Source organism: Dinoponera quadriceps, unplaced genomic scaffold (genome assembly GCF_001313825.1).
Source record: "Dinoponera quadriceps isolate SergipeBrazil2010 unplaced genomic scaffold, ASM131382v1 scaffold1872, whole genome shotgun sequence".
NCBI lineage: Eukaryota > Metazoa > Arthropoda > Insecta > Hymenoptera > Formicidae > Dinoponera > Dinoponera quadriceps.
In genome coordinates this window covers 1,126,637-1,144,271 of record NW_014555944.1, presented here as the reverse complement: position 1 = coordinate 1,144,271, position 17,635 = coordinate 1,126,637, and the positions used below count along the sequence as shown (strand labels likewise).

The following is a 17,635-nucleotide window of genomic DNA, read 5'->3' as shown; positions in this document are numbered from 1 at the left end:
TTTGGTTCCGAGACATATTGTCCCCCCCCCCCCTCCCTCCCTCATTCAGTGTGGCGTATTGTTTCTTCCCCATTATTATCCATCTGTGTCAACGGAGCTGGTTATTTCTCCTTTCGTTCTCCTTTTGTCGTTTTATTGAAATATAAACTCGCAATGTACATTATATCGACATAATCATATCAAAATTAATCTTTGCGTCTCACGCATACGTATCTTACGTAAATAAATGCTCTATGTATGGTATATGAGTATTATAAAGTAACGTTAACTTTTTTACGCAATATAAAGTTGTCCTATGTCTTGATATAAATATTTCTAGCGTAGAGAATTAAGTATCAATATGGCAAACCGTGATAATTTATATAAGTAACACTGGTTTAAGTTTCAAATAATCGACGTACCTTTTCTTGCGTTCTGTCAATTTGATAAAAATACAGCATCGTTCGCGTAATTAAGAGATAATAGCGAAAAGACGCTTACTATTGACGATCCAGTAGAAAATAAAAATTTAGGGACCAATTGTACTTTCTTCCATTATTTGTGTGGGAATGCGATAGCATTTTTATAAGTCTAATACTAACCGTACAAACGAAGAAAATATTTCTTATATATATATATATATTATAGAAAATTTTGAGTTAACATGGCTGGCGAATAACAATTAATATAGATGGTACCCAAGATAACCAGATCATGGGATAATGGCAATACCAACAATGCGCATCGTTGCGAAAGGAAGTTATGTTAATCTGTACTTATCAAAATCCACTTCCTGCCTCAAGATACCAGTCAAGATAAATTCCGTAGATTGTACAGTGACAGTCTTCGGCGCTTTCGCAAGGTACTTTTTCGCGTTTGGCAAATCTTCCACGCGGGATATTATCATCGCTTTTTCCGGCCATATTTTGGGCGGCCGTAACAGAACTCTACCTCCGCAAGATATCACCATATCTGCAAGAGAAAAGAAATCCGCACGATTACAGATCCATCCAAATATGTTTTCTACGATGTGATTAAGAAGTCTGACTTGCCTTTTAACTCCTCTGTGGGTGGCGGCGCGATGTTCGGCGTCAACACGATCGTGTAACCGACGAGTAACCCTTTCTCCTTGGCTCTATCAAGACTCTTCCTCAATCGAAATCCGAATTTGGCTTCCGTTGCAGGATCCTTCAGTATGTAATTCTCCCAGTTTAAAAACTGCGCCTCCGATTCACTGTTATTCAGCCAGTCGATCGACACTATGGGCACACCTTTCGCAAGCGCGCATAGGAATTTGTACGTCCGGCGAATTTTATCGGTGACCAAAACGGTGCATTTGTCCGGTTCGTCCACCTTGCATCCACCTGGAAGGTAAGCATTATCGGCAATAAGAGAGGTAACGATCGATGCCGCGGATTTTCTTTTTTAATTTACTTAACACGTCGACTGCCATGCTGATCTCTCTATGAGCTGCTGCAAAATTCAAAGGGATTTGACGGAGAACAACCAAAGTTACAGCGAATACGTACATTTTTTTCGATACATACATTCGTTCATCAATTTGATCGGCTCTCTATTGACTATATACTTGATCCGTCAGCTGTAATCAGTTTTGCACATTGCATGCAAATCAATGGAACACTGCGAAATCATAATGCCGATCACCGGGCGCTCCCCATGGTAGTCGACGTGTCAAAACGGATCCCAACGCTCACCTAACGTTTTAACAACTTTACTGTACTTATCCTCCGTTATACCCGTGAACAAAATCCTGTGCTTCGCTGCGGACGGTGAGGAAACGCTCATCGACGACGCGCTTCTACGCGCTCTGCTAGGCGTGGAAACACGCAACGAGGAATTTACGCTCGTGTTCATTGCTGAGGAAACGCTGTTCTTCTCTGTTCTACTCTTACTACGTGTATCTTCGTTCATCCGGACCTCCCACGTGTTCTTAACGCCGGCTGTTTTCGACCTCGAAAGTCTGATGTTCAAGGGAGCGTCACTCCCCGAACTGTCTCGAATATCATCGATCGTCGCACTTCCTACGACGACGTTCGAATTTGTGGAATACCGCTTGACACGAGCAGGTCTCTTGAAAACATCGCTCTTCTCCGAGGCTGGCTGCGGAGGGACGGCGTCTTTGGCGGATCTTCCGCGTCTGGATCTCCTCAACGTGATGCCGTCAGATTGCACGCTCTCACGATCGCTCGTGTCGGACGCGCTGCTTTCAATCGAGGAGCTCGTATCAGCTATCGTGTTGGCTCGTTTCCTACTAATTATCGATGCCCTTCGCAATATACTGACGTTGCTCCCCTCTCTGATCGATAAGTTATCATCCCGCATATCGCCCGGAGGTTTCCTCGTCATGATCATCTCCACCTCTCGCGACTCCTCGTCTACGATGATCGGATTCAGCACAATCTTTAGCGTCTTATCCTGTGCCCCAACCGCCAAAATTTCCTTCCTCTTCTTTTGCGCTCGTTTATCTCTATTGCTATTTCCATCCATAGTTGACTTGGCTGGCTGGCTGTTGTTAACTTTACGTCTGTTTCGCGTAACGCTGGATCCCGCGGCCTCGACATTCTCCTCCGTTCCCGAAGCTGCTGCCTTGCGACTTAAGGAAGACTCGCCGATCACCGGGGAATTCTCGCGCGTACCAGCTTCCATTTCCTCAATCGTACTCGGCGAATGCTTGTCTGCTCGAGCAGTGCTCGCGGTAGCTCTTTTAGAACGTCTAGAAGCCGGAACTTCGGTAACTGGATCGTCAGCTTTGCGTTTCTTCGAATCGGTCTGCCCTGCGCACGCCTCGGTCGTTTTGAGACCCCTCTTCCTATTGGCTGCAGCCCTCGTTTCCGGCTTGCCAGTCGCGCTCTTCGCCCGAGTCACTCTGTTACTCTGTTCGAGTTTGTCCGAGCAGCGCGTTGAATTAGTTTGTACAGGATTTCCCGACTCTTCCAAGCCGGAATTGTGCTTCGAGCCGGCGGGTGAAGGAGAACCTATGCCTTTCTTCTTAACAGACACGATAGATACCTTGCTCGAGTCCGGTGAGTTTCCTTCATCTCGCTTCTTCTGATGACTCTGCGTACCGAACATTCTATCTGCTATCTGTTTGAATCGTCTGTAACTCGTCGCGCTGTCTGAATCCTCCGAGTTGTTCGCAGATTCTGACTTCTTGTTGTTTGTCAGGGTCTCAAGATTAACATTTGAGGAGTGATTGTCATCCGACGGTAACTCGTTAATCGCACGACTCGGCTCGTTCCGTTTGCGCAGTGATTTACTTCTCGTCGGCCCGTCTTTTCCGCTACCTTTCGCGACGCCACGCTTAGACCTGACGCTGCGCACGGTCGACGTCGACGACGCAGAAGGACTCGGCGGATTGGAGAGAGTGCCCGATATCCTAACAGCGGGCAAGCGCGTTAGGATGTCGTCGTCACTCACGTACAATACACTCGACTCATCTTGCCTGCTACTTGACGGGCAAGGTGCGCGAACGCCGGGACCGCTCGCAATGTTTCCCACTGTGTGATCGACGTCAACCTCGCAGGAATCTTTCCCCGGGACTTTTCTCTCCCTCGTTTCCAACGCGAAAGTCCCGTCTTCCTGTTTCACCAGCTTTGTCTTTTGAACGGTTCTTTTCTCGCCCGAGGTAGTCCTGCTTACGGTATCCTTGTCGGTCGAAACGTCACCGGCTTGACTCTTAGATTTCGCGATCTTCTTTACCCCTTTGTCAGATTTCGCAGGCACGCTGCTCTTAGCCTCGTCCTTAGCCTTCTCTTTAGACTTCCGCGGGGAGTCGGGAACTTCGCAAGAGGATATCAAGGCCTCCGCGGAATCTATCAGATCCTGGGTATCCTTTATAATATTTCTCTTTCGTTTCGAAGTAATGCCAGCAAAATAAGCATCCGAGTTTTGCGAATCGGTCTCGTCCGCATTATTTTTCTTTACCTCGCTCGCCTTTACGATGCGTGAGAACCGATTGCTTTTCCTTCCCGACTTCGACGACGTATCAGCCGAGGACGCTTGCTCGTTCACGATGATTTCATTTTTAGAGGCCAAGTCTTCATCGTATCCCGAGGACTGTAGCATATCCTCCAAGCATTGAGTCGACATCAACGGGCCCTCGTGAATGCTATCGTTATTCACATCCTCGAACATTTCCTCGAGATTTCGCTCCAAGGTGTCATTCAAGTCCACCTTCGCAGATTCGGCAGCTTTCACGCCGCTTTCGGAAGTCCTGCTCGTCGGATTTCTCTCCGCAGCGACTTCGCCGATCACTTGAGTGGGTGCAGTCTCGTAATTCAGATCTTCGCAATCGAGATTCGGCGACGAACGACAACGATTATCTGATTCGATCGCGTCAAATGTATCGATGTTTACATGTACAACGTGCGTAGGTGCCGTATCTTTCGCGTCATTCCGATTGTTTTTCACCAAAGGCTCCTTGGAATTAACCGTAGCCTTCGGAGAAGCTTTACGCGGCAAAAGAAGCTGAGCTGCGTCGTCCGCCGAAGATATATGCGATCGGTCATCCCGACCGCACTTGTCTTCTGCCTTCTGCGTTGCCGCCATGGTGTCGTCGGCAACTGCATCGCTTATGATAGTTTTCGACGGTTGGTTGGTCGGCAAATTCGAATTCGTGTTCTTAGCAGAATGATCATTCGATGGTTGCGTGAGCATATCGAATATATCGTCGGAATCGACAGTCGCGTCAGAATCGTTTCTATTTTCCCCGTCGCGCATTTTATTCGAAGATCCACTCTGCTTTCTGGCAAGTTCCTCCAAATACTCCTCAGCGTCCGTTTCCGAATCGTCCTTGATTTGTTTCGGTTGAGATTTCTTGCGTGCCTTCTTCGAAACCTTGCGCTTTACAACCTCCTTCTTTACGTTAGTTTCCGAATCGTCCGACGAATAGATTCTCGAGCTGCTGTCGTTACGTTGAGTGGGAAGGTCGTGAATGTTATTTATCTCGTTATCGTTTCCGTTGTCCGATGCGTCTGTACTTCCTGTATTCTTGTGCAACGTTTTCGAGCACGGCTTCGGCGTGGACGCGTTATGCTGTTGTATTCCTTCTGGTTGATCGATCCCCTCGCCGAAGTACTCCAGTAAATTCGACGACTCGAGCACATGAACGCTCTGGTTTAACGGCGACGACGGACAGTCCTCGTTGATTCCCGGCGAGGATAAATACAAGAGTCCCGGACTACTGGCTCTGGAATTCGTGTTACTCTTAACAGGCGCATCACTATTCTCATTCCCGTCCTTTTTATCAGCGCGACTTGCCGCTATCTGAGTTTCCATATCGCTTATATCTTCGACAGTACGCTCATTGTCGAGCTTTTGCGTCTCCAAGTCGTGAATATCGCGCTCAATTCGATCCATATCCGCTGTGCGAGACTTGGTCTTATCGTTCGCTGCTTTCCGAGTCACGCTGCTTATTTTAGCGGCATCCACGAGGTTATCCCGCGTCTCTAGATCGTGAATACTCGTTGTGCATTTCTTCGCAGGTGCATCCCGAGTATTTCCAGCGATAACGATGATGTAATTCTGTGTTTCCAGATCGTGAATATTCGTCGTGGATTTCTTCGCCGCTGCATCGGACTCGCTATTTTCAGCACGCCGTTGCTCATTAGCATTCATGTAAATTTGCGTTTCCATATCGCTGATATCTACCGCGTAACTTCCAGTCATTTTATCGCGGAGGTCGAATTTTAACGGCTTATCAGTCGTGGCATGCGTTTCGGAATATTTAGACACGTTCGTAGATACATTTTGCGTCTCCATGTCATGGATAGAGCTCGATGCTACTGCCTTACGGCTTTCCTCGTTTTTCTGCGTTTCCATATCAAATATGCTAACTCCACCGGTCCGTCCGCTACTGTCGTTAGCAGATACATGCAATCGAAAATCAATTTGCGAATCGTCGCTTTCGCTCCTAGAGACGCCACAAGAAGTATTCTTTTTATCGATGCTCGTTGATTGATGTTGCTGCGGAAGCAGCGGCCGTCGAAAGACATTACTTCCCTTCTCCGTTTGTGTTCCGAGGATGACGGATCCGTCGTCGTTCGAAGATGAATTGTTCTAAAAACATCGAGCAAACATCCTGACTATATTAATTCAAACTAATTTTATATAAAAGCAATTTTGCGTAAAAATTAATTTTGTATTTAAAGAAATACTCACAATGGATGAATCCGGGGTGTTCGGAATTATTGATCTAGCAACGTTTCGCAGTGTTGGTACGGGTGTTTCCGGTATCACTACGTCGTGCATTGGACGATAAGTGCGGTAAACGGCACGCACTTTACCAAATTCAATGACACTTCCATCTCTCAATTCATACATACGATTCGGGCGCAATTCTAACTGTGCATATGCAAAAAAATATATCATCAAATAAAATTATTAAACCGATGAAATTATTGTATTTTTTCGAAGAGAATTACTTGTGAAACGTATATTTTTCAGCTGTTCCATACATATTCAAAACTTATTAAAACTGATGAGTAATACTTAGTAATGTTTAGTTTTTCTCCCGTATTTATTAGCTTCAGTATTATCAGCTAAGCAGTAAACATGTTAACTACTAAAGCTTTGTACACATTTATATAACTTAAAATAGTGGAAAGTTATCGCAGAATAGAAATATGAGTTCGATTTAATTCAACACCGCGAATAATCCCAGACTAGGCAAAACAAGAAATCGCAATGCATACGCAACATGCATAAGATGCTAATAGGAATAATCTGCGACGAGTGGCCGTCAGATTAAAATGTTTGTCATACACGGGATTATTACTGCACGGGAAAAAAAATTCATCTCAAATTAGGAGTGAATATTCTCATATATAAGCAAGAATATCGTAATCTTCTTAGAAGATCTCTAATCTTTGATTTGATTTTTGATTTGATTGAATTTATATTGATACAAGTATTACTTGAACTCAATTCAAGACTAAATATCTTCTAAAAAGATTATAATATTCCTGCTATATATGAATCTCTCTATTCTTGATTTAAAACTAATATTTTTCCGTGTAACTGCATACTGTTTGAAACGAGCAGCAGAATAATTTAATAACAAATTAACGATTTGTGTTCTTTGCGACAATATATATACATATATATTATTATTTTACCAATTATAATAATCCAAACATTGAAACAATTAATTTAACAATAACCTCCATGCATTGAAAGACATTTTTTGCAAGTTATAAATATCACAGGAATTCTTATTTTATATTCATGTCGCCAATGGTATAGCCAAGAGGGAGCTATGAGGGCTGCAGCCCCTCCCGTAATTCTCAATAATTTTTTTTCGATTAGCTAATGAGCGAAAGAGAGAACATACAGAATAAAATTACATTCAAAAATATTAATTTAATCAGTGAAATATTATTTTAATATTAAAAGGAAATAACGATGAAATTGGATTGACGAATAAAAGAAAATAACAATTTTTAAGACTTCAAATTTCCTTTTTTTTAATAGCTCACTTACAACGAAAACTGTTTCCTAGTTATATCATTGCATGTCGTGTCTAGAAATTACGAAACAGTAAAACGACTATGTTTTCATGCAAAATGTAAATGAGTGGAATGCTTACGCAATTTATTTAAACTACTGCAATTCATTCGATTATCTATCTGTACATACATAAATAGAGTTATATAAAAAGTTATATCGATAGCATGAATGATAAGCGAGACAATATGAAGACAAATGACTAGATGCTATTAGTAATAAAAAAGTGCAGATATATATATATAGCACATTACATTATTAAGCTTCGTTTTGTTTTTGGACTGCAAATCGCAGATCCATGTTGAACCTTGACCTCCGTCAGCTTCGATCTCCGCATGTATATTTGACACCATCTAGAAGAAATTCAAATTCATACTCACATAAACAGATTTTAACCCATAGGTTATTTAATAAATAAATGATAAAAATATACTCGAAAAGAGTCACCGCAAGATGCAGATAAGTGATACAGGGTCAATCTAAGATTGATTTTATTTGGCCTGATATTCAAATGAACCATTACAGATTGCGTGGAGTTTATAAAAACGTCTGTATGTGTTCAAAAATTTTCACCTGGAAACTAGTAATAGAATAACATTTCCCATCACGTTTTTGTTGGAAATCTATCGAGTAATAAACTTTACTCGGTAGACTTAACTATAAAATCATTGTAAGATAAAATATATCATAATTTAATTATGTTTTATTATTTAATTATATTTAATTATGATTAATTAATAAATTTCAATTAAAAGGCTAAAAATACAAGTGTAACAAGATATACACGAAATAAGCTTCAAGGTGATATAAATAAGTTTCAAGGTAAACTAAACAATGTAAACTAAACAAACGTTAGTAGTTCTTATTATCGCAAGTCATGTGAATATATAAAATTTAAATCCACAATTTCCAGCAAGAAATTTCCATCTGTTTTTCAAGAATAATATATATTGAAAGTTTTGAAAGCTTTTGACTTTGCACTAGTTAATTATCAATACTTTGCATATTATAGTATATAATAGCAACAGAAAAATCCAAATTTCACAATAAAACTTGCTCTTTGCGCGATCATGACTATTAATGTCAATAATAATTTTTGTCGAGATAATTGCTCGAAATAAGCTTCTTATAACACATCTTGTAACACATTTGAATATATAATTCAGATATTTATATAAGCTTCTTATCACACTTCTTGTAACACATTTGAATATATAATTCAAATATTTATATAACAGTAGATTATTTAGCATTTTGCATTTATATAACAGCAAGTCGAACAAAAAAAGTACTGGATATATTAAACGAGCCGATACCGATGAAAACTTATTAAATTTATAGCCACGAAGGATAGCATATCTATCGCGGAAAATGCTAATAAAACTGCCGACCGCTCTACTTTGCTTCGGCCTAGCCGTTTGCGTGAATTCAGACGAGACAGCTCCAAGAATTAAGATTCCCTTGGGAGGACTGAAAGGTTATTACAAAACATCGCAGAATGGTAGACGGTATGAGGCGTACGAAGGAATTCCTTACGCGTTACCACCTGTCGGCGAACTGAGATTTAAGGTGAGCAAATCGTGAGAATAATGATAATTTTTGAAGTTACATGGCGTTATAGAGGCATAACTATTTGTCATTTTGCTTAAAGAGACTAGCTTACCATTATTAGCATTTTTTGCTTGACAAATATTCACGTTCGAATTATTTCTCGACAGCCATACTGGTTTATAGCGTCACAGAAATGACATGCAGTAAATTTTTTACGGCATATAACTTTGTTTTCTCCATTTTTCCTGAAAAAATATGGTGGTTTCGTAATCTTGAAACCTGTAAAATGTACGGCAAACTGAGATATTTGTGCGACATATCACGTAGAATCGCAAAATAATTCTTGAAATAATGGAACATTTTTCAGCTGTACTCAGGTGGCCGTGACAGTTTTTTTTTTCCTTTTCAGGGAAACTACAAAAAAATAATAGCTATATGTCGCAAAAAAACGTATCATTTCTCGCCTATGACGTAGTAAAATCAGTCCGACTGGCCGAGACAACTGAAATAGCTGAGTCTTAAGGATGTTCTTAAGTCATTTTTTCTCTCGCAGCCTCCCCAACGCACGACACCATGGGTTGGCGAATTACCAGCTACAAAATTCAGTTCCCCGTGTATTCAACGCACTCAAATACCATATGATCCCATGGAGAGAGTCGAAGGTGCAGAAGACTGCCTGTACCTGAATATTTATGTGCCGGTACGGGAAAAATCCCAAAATAAAACTCCACTACCGGTACTTTTCTGGATCCACGGTGGCGCCTTTCAATTTGGAGCCGGCATGATGACGGGCGCAAAATATCTCATGGATCACGACGTTATACTTGTCACGATTAATTATCGTTTGGGACCATTGGGTACGTAACATCATGACGTCTGTGAGAAATATTATTGCCGATACGATCTTGATAAGTTCGTTGCACAAATCAATATCGGAACGACTAGACGAATAATATTTAACTCGGAAGATTCTATAATAGCTCGACAATTCGCTCGACAACTTTTTGTTATCGATACAAGTTATTTGGAAAAACACTAGGTTTCCTGAGCACGGAAGATGACGTAGTTCCCGGCAATATGGGTTTAAAAGATCAAAGTATGGCACTACGTTGGGTATCGGAGAACATTGAGTCGTTCGGTGGTGATTCAAAACGAATAACATTGAGCGGCATGAGTGCTGGCGGTGCAAGCGTACATTATCATTATTTATCGCGTATGAGCGCCGGTCTCTTCCAAGGTAATGTTTTGTAAGATAACGCAATGTGTAAACATGATTACCAGGTTAAAAATGATACTTTAATATAACTGTCGCGGAAACTAAATGATCTAATCTGCGCGCAATTTACAACTACATAGGGGGAATATCGATTAGCGGTACAGCTTTCCTCTGTTGGACACAAACTGAGAATGCTTCGGAGAAAGCCAAAAAAATGGGTGCGTTGATGGGATGCTCTACAACTAACACGAGAGATATGATAGACTGTTTGAGACAACGTCCTGCCCATGTTATCGTAGAAGACGCCAGTGAATTTATGGTGTGTTTCTCTCGTTCCTCATTTTAGTATCTTTTAATGAGCAACGACAACACAATTCTCAACACAGCACTGAAAGAAGCAGATTCTAATACGATCTGTTATTTTAGACGTTCTTTTACAATCCTTTTACTCCCTTTGGGCCGGTGCCAGAGAAGTTTGGCGATTCTCCTTTCATAGATAGGAAACCTGTCGAAATTGTAAACAGTGGGGATGTACAGGACATACCCTGGATTACAAGTGTAGTGAGCGAAGAAGGACTTTATCCTGTAGCCGGTAAGATAATACGCGCATAATTAAGAAAAAAAGAGATATTGTTATATGTGTGTGTGTGTGCACATATATACATATGTGGTCAAAGAAAAAGCGACACAATAGAAAAATAGGAAAAGTTTAGGGAACTTCGAATACTTGTAAAGCAGTAAATAATTATGATACAGAACTGCTTAACAAATGAAAATAAAACTTGAAGTATGTTTTAAGAAACTCTTAATGCCGGTTGAGTGAGATGTTTATTTTTCTAATGGATGACAGAATGATGACTTGCAGAATTGATAAATGTCTTTTCGGAGTTGCACGAAGTGAATCAATTGACACGTGTCAATACAATGTGATAAAAAGAGGTTGAAAGTTTAAAGTCTCTTTTTCAAAATGCACTTCTGAGAAATTCGATACAACAATTCTTCGCTGAATTATGTCAATCTGAAAAGAAGAATTTTTTATATGAAATAATAACGAATTATGATTTATAATGCCGCCGTTATTAGTTGAAACTATTACAATTCTGTTCAAGATGTTCACACACACATACACATACACGAATGTAATTTCAAATCAATGCGATATATTTTGGACAGAATTACAATAGCTCCAACTGATAACGACGGCATTTCAAATCACAATTCATCACTATTTCGCATAAAATCTACTTATTTTCATTTTAGATATGTACATACATATATATATATATATATATCAAAAGAATTTCGATGGTAATTGTACTAATACATTATTGCAGAGTTTATTTATGACGATTCTTATCTGAAACAATTGAACGACAACTGGGACGTTATCGGTCCAGAATTCCTTGATTTTAATTACACCATTCCACGAGAGAAACATGTCGAAACTGTTCGTCGTGTCAAAAAACATTATTTCGGGGCAAAGTCAATAGACAGGGCAAATACGGAAGCATTGATCAAAATGGCGGGGGATCGCTTCTTTGTGGTTGACAGCGAAAAAGCCGCACGTATGCAGGCCAGGGTAAATCAGAATCCAGTCTGGTATTATTATTACTCGTACAAAAGTATGCACAGCTTGAGCGACATTCTTGCCGGCAAAAAGATAGACGATTACGGTATGTCCTTGTGAAATCTCAGAATTATCTCAAGAGATCTTGAAGAATCTGTTTATACACAATTTACATTCGTAGAAGAAAAGTTCTACCTGGGATTTAATATTTCATATTTTACTCTTATGCGTAGGAGTCTCTCATGGTGACGATGTGTTCCTCATATTAGACACTGCCTGGATAGATCCAACGATAAAAAAGGAAGATAATGATATGCAACGAATCTTGATCGATATTTGGGTATCATTCGCTACAAATGGGTGAGTATAAAACGTATCATGTGCAATAGTCAACATAGCTAGAATACTCATCGTCGTTTACTGCGTTTGTTTCAGAATCCCGAAAGTTCCCGGTGTTAAATGGCCCAGATTGGACCCCACTAAGAAGGAACTTAATTATCTACATATTGAGAGTCCCACTAAAATTAATATGGACAGTTGTGCTAACTTGGGAGAAAAGGAGTTCTGGAATTCGATCAATTTCAATGAGAATAAGTTGAGACATACACCCCCAAATAAAGAAGAATTTTGAATCTCTCATGAACCAATAATAATGACCGTATATATATTCATTATTTCTTATATATATTATATATATTCATTATTTCTTATAAATCTTTAATAAAATATATTCATTGCAGCTGTGCGCGCAAATTCAATGTTATCCTTTTTCATGACAAATGGCTTCTTTGCATCAAAGAAGTTCACGAAAACTTAAGAGATTTTTCTGCATTTTTGACTAAAAAATTGATACTCATTTTGCTTATACGAAAAGTGATCAACCAATGATAGATATTCCAATTGGACGAAATTACCCTTTATATCTTATTTTTATCGACGTGAGAGTGAAGAGACTCGAGAGTCACATTTGTTTCGGATTTATCAAATTTATTTTAGGATTCAGTAACGAGATCGATGTCTTATTATTTGATCATGTTCTTTGATTACGTGTCTACCTGGAATTAAACGATTAAACCTTAGGAACGACGTAATAGACACACATAGTAGACTATTCTAGCAAAGTAAATAAGAAATGTGTAAATAAGAATTTACATATTTATCATAAGTGAAAACATATATCTATAGTATCGAGAATATTTACTAACATTATTTGTTATAGCCAATCACTTGTCGAGATATTCCTTTCCGAGATGAAAAACACAATACATGTATTATTGCACGTGTACACGAGCATGATATGTATGATTCAAAATCGGCTCCTGATTGGCTATATATCGCAATGCCACTTTTATCTAATCAATACGCATATGTGACGGAAGACGATAACAATCATGTAACTACTTAACATTTAGTTAACTGAGGAAGAGGCTCAGTTCGTCGTAGGTTGTTCAGAAAACACCACATTAACAAAGAACAATGTCGACTAGACAAGTGCTGATCGTCCTACTGACTTGCTTGGCTTTAGCGGTTCACGCGACTCTGGATATGGGAAATCCAAGGGTCAGGACACCCATAGGAAAATTGAAGGGCTACTACAAAAAGTCACAGAATAGCAGCAGGCAGTACGAAGCGTACGAAGGAATACCTTACGCACTTCCACCGGTTGGGAAAAGACGATTTCAGGTAGGCGGCTAACAAGAATAACATTCATTGTAAATAAATGTCAGAAATATCTATTAAAATTATATAAAACGAGTACATGAATTTTGCTATAGATAACAGATATGCTAACACGCAGCAATTTCGCATTTGTAGACATGCGAAACATAGTATTAAATACTACTTAAATTATTATTATTACTTGTTGCTCTCAGATAAACTATTAGGGAATTGTCTTTTCCGCATTGAATATTTATAAAAAAAATTGCTTAACCAAGCGTATCATTACGAATATGTTTCTTTTACTCGCAGCCCCCTCGTGCAATACCAGCATGGATTGGCGAGCTATCGGCTACAGAATTTGGATCTAAATGTCTGCAATACAACCCAATGAAGAAGGATGGATATTCTACCACAGGATCTGACGACTGCCTATACTTAAATATTTATGTACCAATGAAAGAAAAGACAGCACCTAGGACACTTATGCCAGTGATCTTTTGGATACATGGTGGTTGCTTCCAATTTGGATCCGGCAGCGATATAACCATGGGACATCTCATGGATCACGACATTATATTTGTCACCTTTAACTATCGTTTGGGACCATTGGGTATGTAATGTCATAATAACTGTGAGAAATATTATGTTATTCTCTATACGACCCTAATATGTAAGAAGAAAGAGAATAAGAAAAAGAGGGACAGGAAAAATTTAAGAAATTTCAAATGCTTGTAAATAATTATGATACAGAGCTGCTTAAAAACGGAAATGAAGTTTAAAGTCTATATTTTGAGAAGCTTTTAACGTCGATTAAGATAATATGAGATATTTAATTTTCCAATGACGGATGACTTGTTGACTTGCAAAATTGACAAATACAAAGTCCAGAATTGCACAGAGTGAATCAGTTGACGTAGCTCAATGTAATAAAAATCGTGTAAAATTTCAAAGTCTCTGCTTCAGATTGCACTGTTGTGGAACTCGATACGATAATTTTATCGTTGAATTACATCAATTTAAATAACAACAGTGGTGATAGTATAATAAACGTTGTATCCTCGTTCGTCTTCTTATTACCGACGTTATTAAAATAATCTTGAAAAAATGGCAGGTTTCCTCAGCACGGAGGATGAAGTAGTTCCCGGTAACATGGGTTTAAAAGATCAAAGTATGGCATTACACTGGGTATCAGATAATATCGAATGGTTCGGCGGTGACCCACAAAAAGTGACTCTAATCGGTACGAGTGCTGGCGCTGCAAGTGTGCATTATCATTATTTGTCGCCAATGAGCGCGGGGCTTTTTCAAGGTAACATTTTATTTACGATTAAGATAACAATGCAACGTGCAAACGATACGACTACCAAATTACCTCGTCCGTATAAATATACATTGGATAGGAGGTATATCGATGAGTGGTACGGCATTCGATTCTTGGACGCAAACTGAAAAGCCTCTGGAAAAGGCCAAAAAATTGGGCGAGTTGATGGGATGTCCTACAGTTAGTTCTACAGAGATGATACGCTGCTTGAGATATCGTCCGGCTAACGCGATGCTAAGAGTTATGTCTGAATTTATGGTGAATCTAGTTTTGTCATTATAACATCCAGTAACGAGGAACGTCGATGAAATTTTTGAATGTACAAAGAAAAGCTTTACTCAATCTATTTCAGCCGTTCGAAATGAATCCTTTCACTCCCTTCGGGCCAGTAGTTGAGAAATCTGGCGATATACGCTTTATCGATAGAACACCTGTGGAAATTGTAACCAGTGGGGACGTACAAGATGTACCTTGGATTACAAGTACAGTGAAGGATGAAGGCCTTTTTCCTATATCACGTAATAATATTGCTTCCAATACTAAAATAGATTCTTACGAATGTTTAGTGGATAGATTTTGGTTAGTGTTAATTTATTATTGCAGTGTTTATCAATAAGGTTGATACTTTGAACGACTTGAACAACCAATGGGAAACTATCTGCCCGATTTTATTTGATTTTAAGCACACTATTCCCAGCGAGAAGCACGTCGAAATCTGTCGTCTCATCAAGGAACATTATTTCGGAACGGGAACAATAAATATAGAAAACGTAAAACCACTGGTAGAAATGGCGGGTGATCGCTTCTTTATATACGACAGTGAAAAGGCCGCGAGAATGCAAGCTGAAGTTAATCAGAATCCAGTCTGGTATTACCGCTATTCATACAGAGGCGCGAACAGCTTGACTCGAATATTAAGCAACTCTGATAAAAATTACGGTACGTTTCGTGAAATACCAGTGTCAATTAATATCGGATTGGGGGAGGAAGTTGTATATGACGATAGAAAACTTTGGTTTAAAAGACATATTTTGAAAAATTAAAATTTATTTTAAAGGGGGGGGGGGAGATAAAAAGTATGTACTATTATCTCATATTTTACATTGTTATATATAGGAGTCTGTCATGGTGATGATGCTTTTACTATAATACTAACTCCATGGATAACTGCACTTACTACACAAGATGATATTAATATGCAAAAACATTTAATTGATATATGGATATCTTTTGTCACAAACGGGTGAGTGCAAAATACTATATCATAGCACACAGTACTAAATAATATGAAATACTAATTCTTATTTCTCCGTATTTTCTTTTTAGAACACCAGCTGTTGCTGGTGTGGAATGGCTCGATGTAGACCCTTCAAAGAAGGAATTTCAGTATCTGCATCTTGCTCACCCCGATAAAATATACATGGATAGTAATGCTAATTTAGGGAATAAAGAATTCTGGAATTCAATTGACCTTGATGAAAATAAGCTACATAAAACCACCTGCATAAGAACGGAACTTTAGATAAGAAACAAATTTGTATATAAAAGTATATTATTTTTAAACATTCATTAATCTTTATAAGGATGTAATATCAATTTTATTTTGTATATAAAGTTAATATCTTTTTTCAAACGGTTGTTTTCATCACTTCTTTTTCTTTACTTTTATATTGAAAGAATAATAATTGCCTAATTTTAAGGTCAAATATAATCTAATACTTGGTACAAAAATAATATAAGAACTTACCGCATTATCGATACAAATGTCACAGATACCTTGCCTACCAATTTTTGTGGTCCCACTCTTAATTTCATATTCAGTGGAATCAATACTTAATACCCCAACCTGAAATAATGTTAAAAAGATATATAGATATATATGAAAGATGAGTAATTTTTAAGATAATAATGAAGAAAGTTAAACCATATAAGATACAAACATTATAAGAATTAAAATAAAAATTTAAAAATTAATAAAAAAAATTTGAGTTAGATAACAATTTCTATACACAACGATATAATATAAAGTATAACATTCAATATAAGAATAATAGTATAGCATAGAATGTAAAGGAAAACGTATAAAGAGAAACGATAACTAACCTGTATCTGTACTGAATTTTTTCCCTCTAAAGTTGGAGAAATTCTTTGAGTGCACTCGATCTCTTCTTCATCATATATTTGTGTCGCAGCGAGATCCATTATTATGAAATTATTCTCTTTCAAATTTCTTAATTGTAATTGTTATTGACAAAAACGAAAATTCACGTCATTCCCACATTTTCACAGCATAACCTCTACCACGATTCGATAGAATAGTCAAAATTGTCATATATGTATATAATAAGTATTTTTCGATAAATACACACAGCACTTAAGATATGATAAATAACACAATGAAAATAAATAAATTAACACATATATAACAGCTTTATGTTAATGTTTAAAACAAGTGACAAACTGCGCAACAGTTCGCGCCAGAAGATAGAGATTTCACGCCTGACAATATAAATATATTTCCCTAGAAAAGATTTAACATTTCCTAGATATCAAGGGCTGCGTTCCAAAATTCACTGCCAGTAGTGGAAGTAGTGATGTCAATGATGGCATCGAGTCGCAACACACATGAGCATCGCGCAACATAGTAGGTTTCTTCTTGTCAACTTTTTTTGTATATTTTAATTTTGACATATATAAATAATGATGTCACAAAATTTGTATCTTTTGGTTGTCTCCATATGACAATATATTTCATATGTATGATCTTTAATGAGACTGTAGAAGGCTATTATTTAATATCACTTTACAATTTTTA

At 38.4% G+C, this 17,635-nt stretch overlaps 3 protein-coding genes across 3 annotated transcripts; 2 read left to right on the top strand and 1 right to left on the bottom strand.

Annotated features, from left to right (window-relative positions):
• Positions 1–43: 43 nt before the first annotated feature.
• On the bottom strand, positions 44–17,298 carry LOC106745943 (mediator of DNA damage checkpoint protein 1-like). The gene is made up of 7 exons (XM_014621996.1): positions 16,924–17,298; positions 16,568–16,666; positions 7,758–7,856; positions 6,160–6,342; positions 1,695–6,057; positions 1,032–1,343; positions 44–951 (listed from the first exon to the last, which is right to left on the bottom strand). Exons 1-7 carry the CDS (start codon positions 17,020–17,022, stop codon positions 740–742), a joined length of 5,367 nt encoding a protein of 1,788 aa, XP_014477482.1. The 5' UTR covers positions 17,023–17,298; the 3' UTR covers positions 44–739.
• On the top strand, positions 2,938–12,583 carry LOC106745945 (venom carboxylesterase-6-like). Its single transcript, XM_014621998.1, has 9 exons — positions 2,938–3,023; positions 8,845–9,072; positions 9,608–9,911; positions 10,094–10,291; positions 10,411–10,589; positions 10,697–10,862; positions 11,605–11,943; positions 12,071–12,197; positions 12,273–12,583. The coding sequence occupies exons 2-9, from the start codon at positions 8,875–8,877 to the stop codon at positions 12,466–12,468; spliced, it is 1,707 nt and encodes a 568-aa protein (XP_014477484.1). The 5' UTR covers positions 2,938–3,023; positions 8,845–8,874; the 3' UTR covers positions 12,469–12,583.
• Positions 13,220–16,405, top strand: LOC106745944 (venom carboxylesterase-6-like). Its single transcript, XM_014621997.1, has 8 exons — positions 13,220–13,520; positions 13,809–14,109; positions 14,611–14,808; positions 14,900–15,078; positions 15,173–15,338; positions 15,424–15,759; positions 15,937–16,063; positions 16,147–16,405. Exons 1-8 carry the CDS (start codon positions 13,314–13,316, stop codon positions 16,340–16,342), a joined length of 1,710 nt encoding a protein of 569 aa, XP_014477483.1. The 5' UTR covers positions 13,220–13,313; the 3' UTR covers positions 16,343–16,405.
• Positions 17,299–17,635: the final 337 nt, after the last annotated feature.

Excerpts from the sequence above, each read along its gene's own strand:
- LOC106745945 (XM_014621998.1), top strand. The coding sequence starts at position 8,875 with ATGCTAATAAAACTGCCGACCGCTCTACTTTGCTTCGGCCTAGCCGTT. Across the intron at positions 10,292-10,410 it reads GAGCGCCGGTCTCTTCCAAG|GGGGAATATCGATTAGCGGT; the intron begins GTAATGTTTTGT and ends ACAACTACATAG. Across the intron at positions 10,590-10,696 it reads AAGACGCCAGTGAATTTATG|ACGTTCTTTTACAATCCTTT; the intron begins GTGTGTTTCTCT and ends CTGTTATTTTAG.
- LOC106745944 (XM_014621997.1), top strand. The coding sequence starts at position 13,314 with ATGTCGACTAGACAAGTGCTGATCGTCCTACTGACTTGCTTGGCTTTA. Across the intron at positions 14,809-14,899 it reads GAGCGCGGGGCTTTTTCAAG|GAGGTATATCGATGAGTGGT; the intron begins GTAACATTTTAT and ends TACATTGGATAG. Across the intron at positions 15,339-15,423 it reads AGGCCTTTTTCCTATATCAC|TGTTTATCAATAAGGTTGAT; the intron begins GTAATAATATTG and ends TTATTATTGCAG.
- LOC106745943 (XM_014621996.1), bottom strand. The coding sequence starts at position 17,022 with ATGGATCTCGCTGCGACACAAATATATGATGAAGAAGAGATCGAGTGC. Across the intron at positions 7,857-16,567 it reads ACATTTGTATCGATAATGCG|ATGGTGTCAAATATACATGC; the intron begins GTAAGTTCTTAT and ends AATTTCTTCTAG. Across the intron at positions 6,058-6,159 it reads ACACCCCGGATTCATCCATT|AACAATTCATCTTCGAACGA; the intron begins GTGAGTATTTCT and ends CGATGTTTTTAG.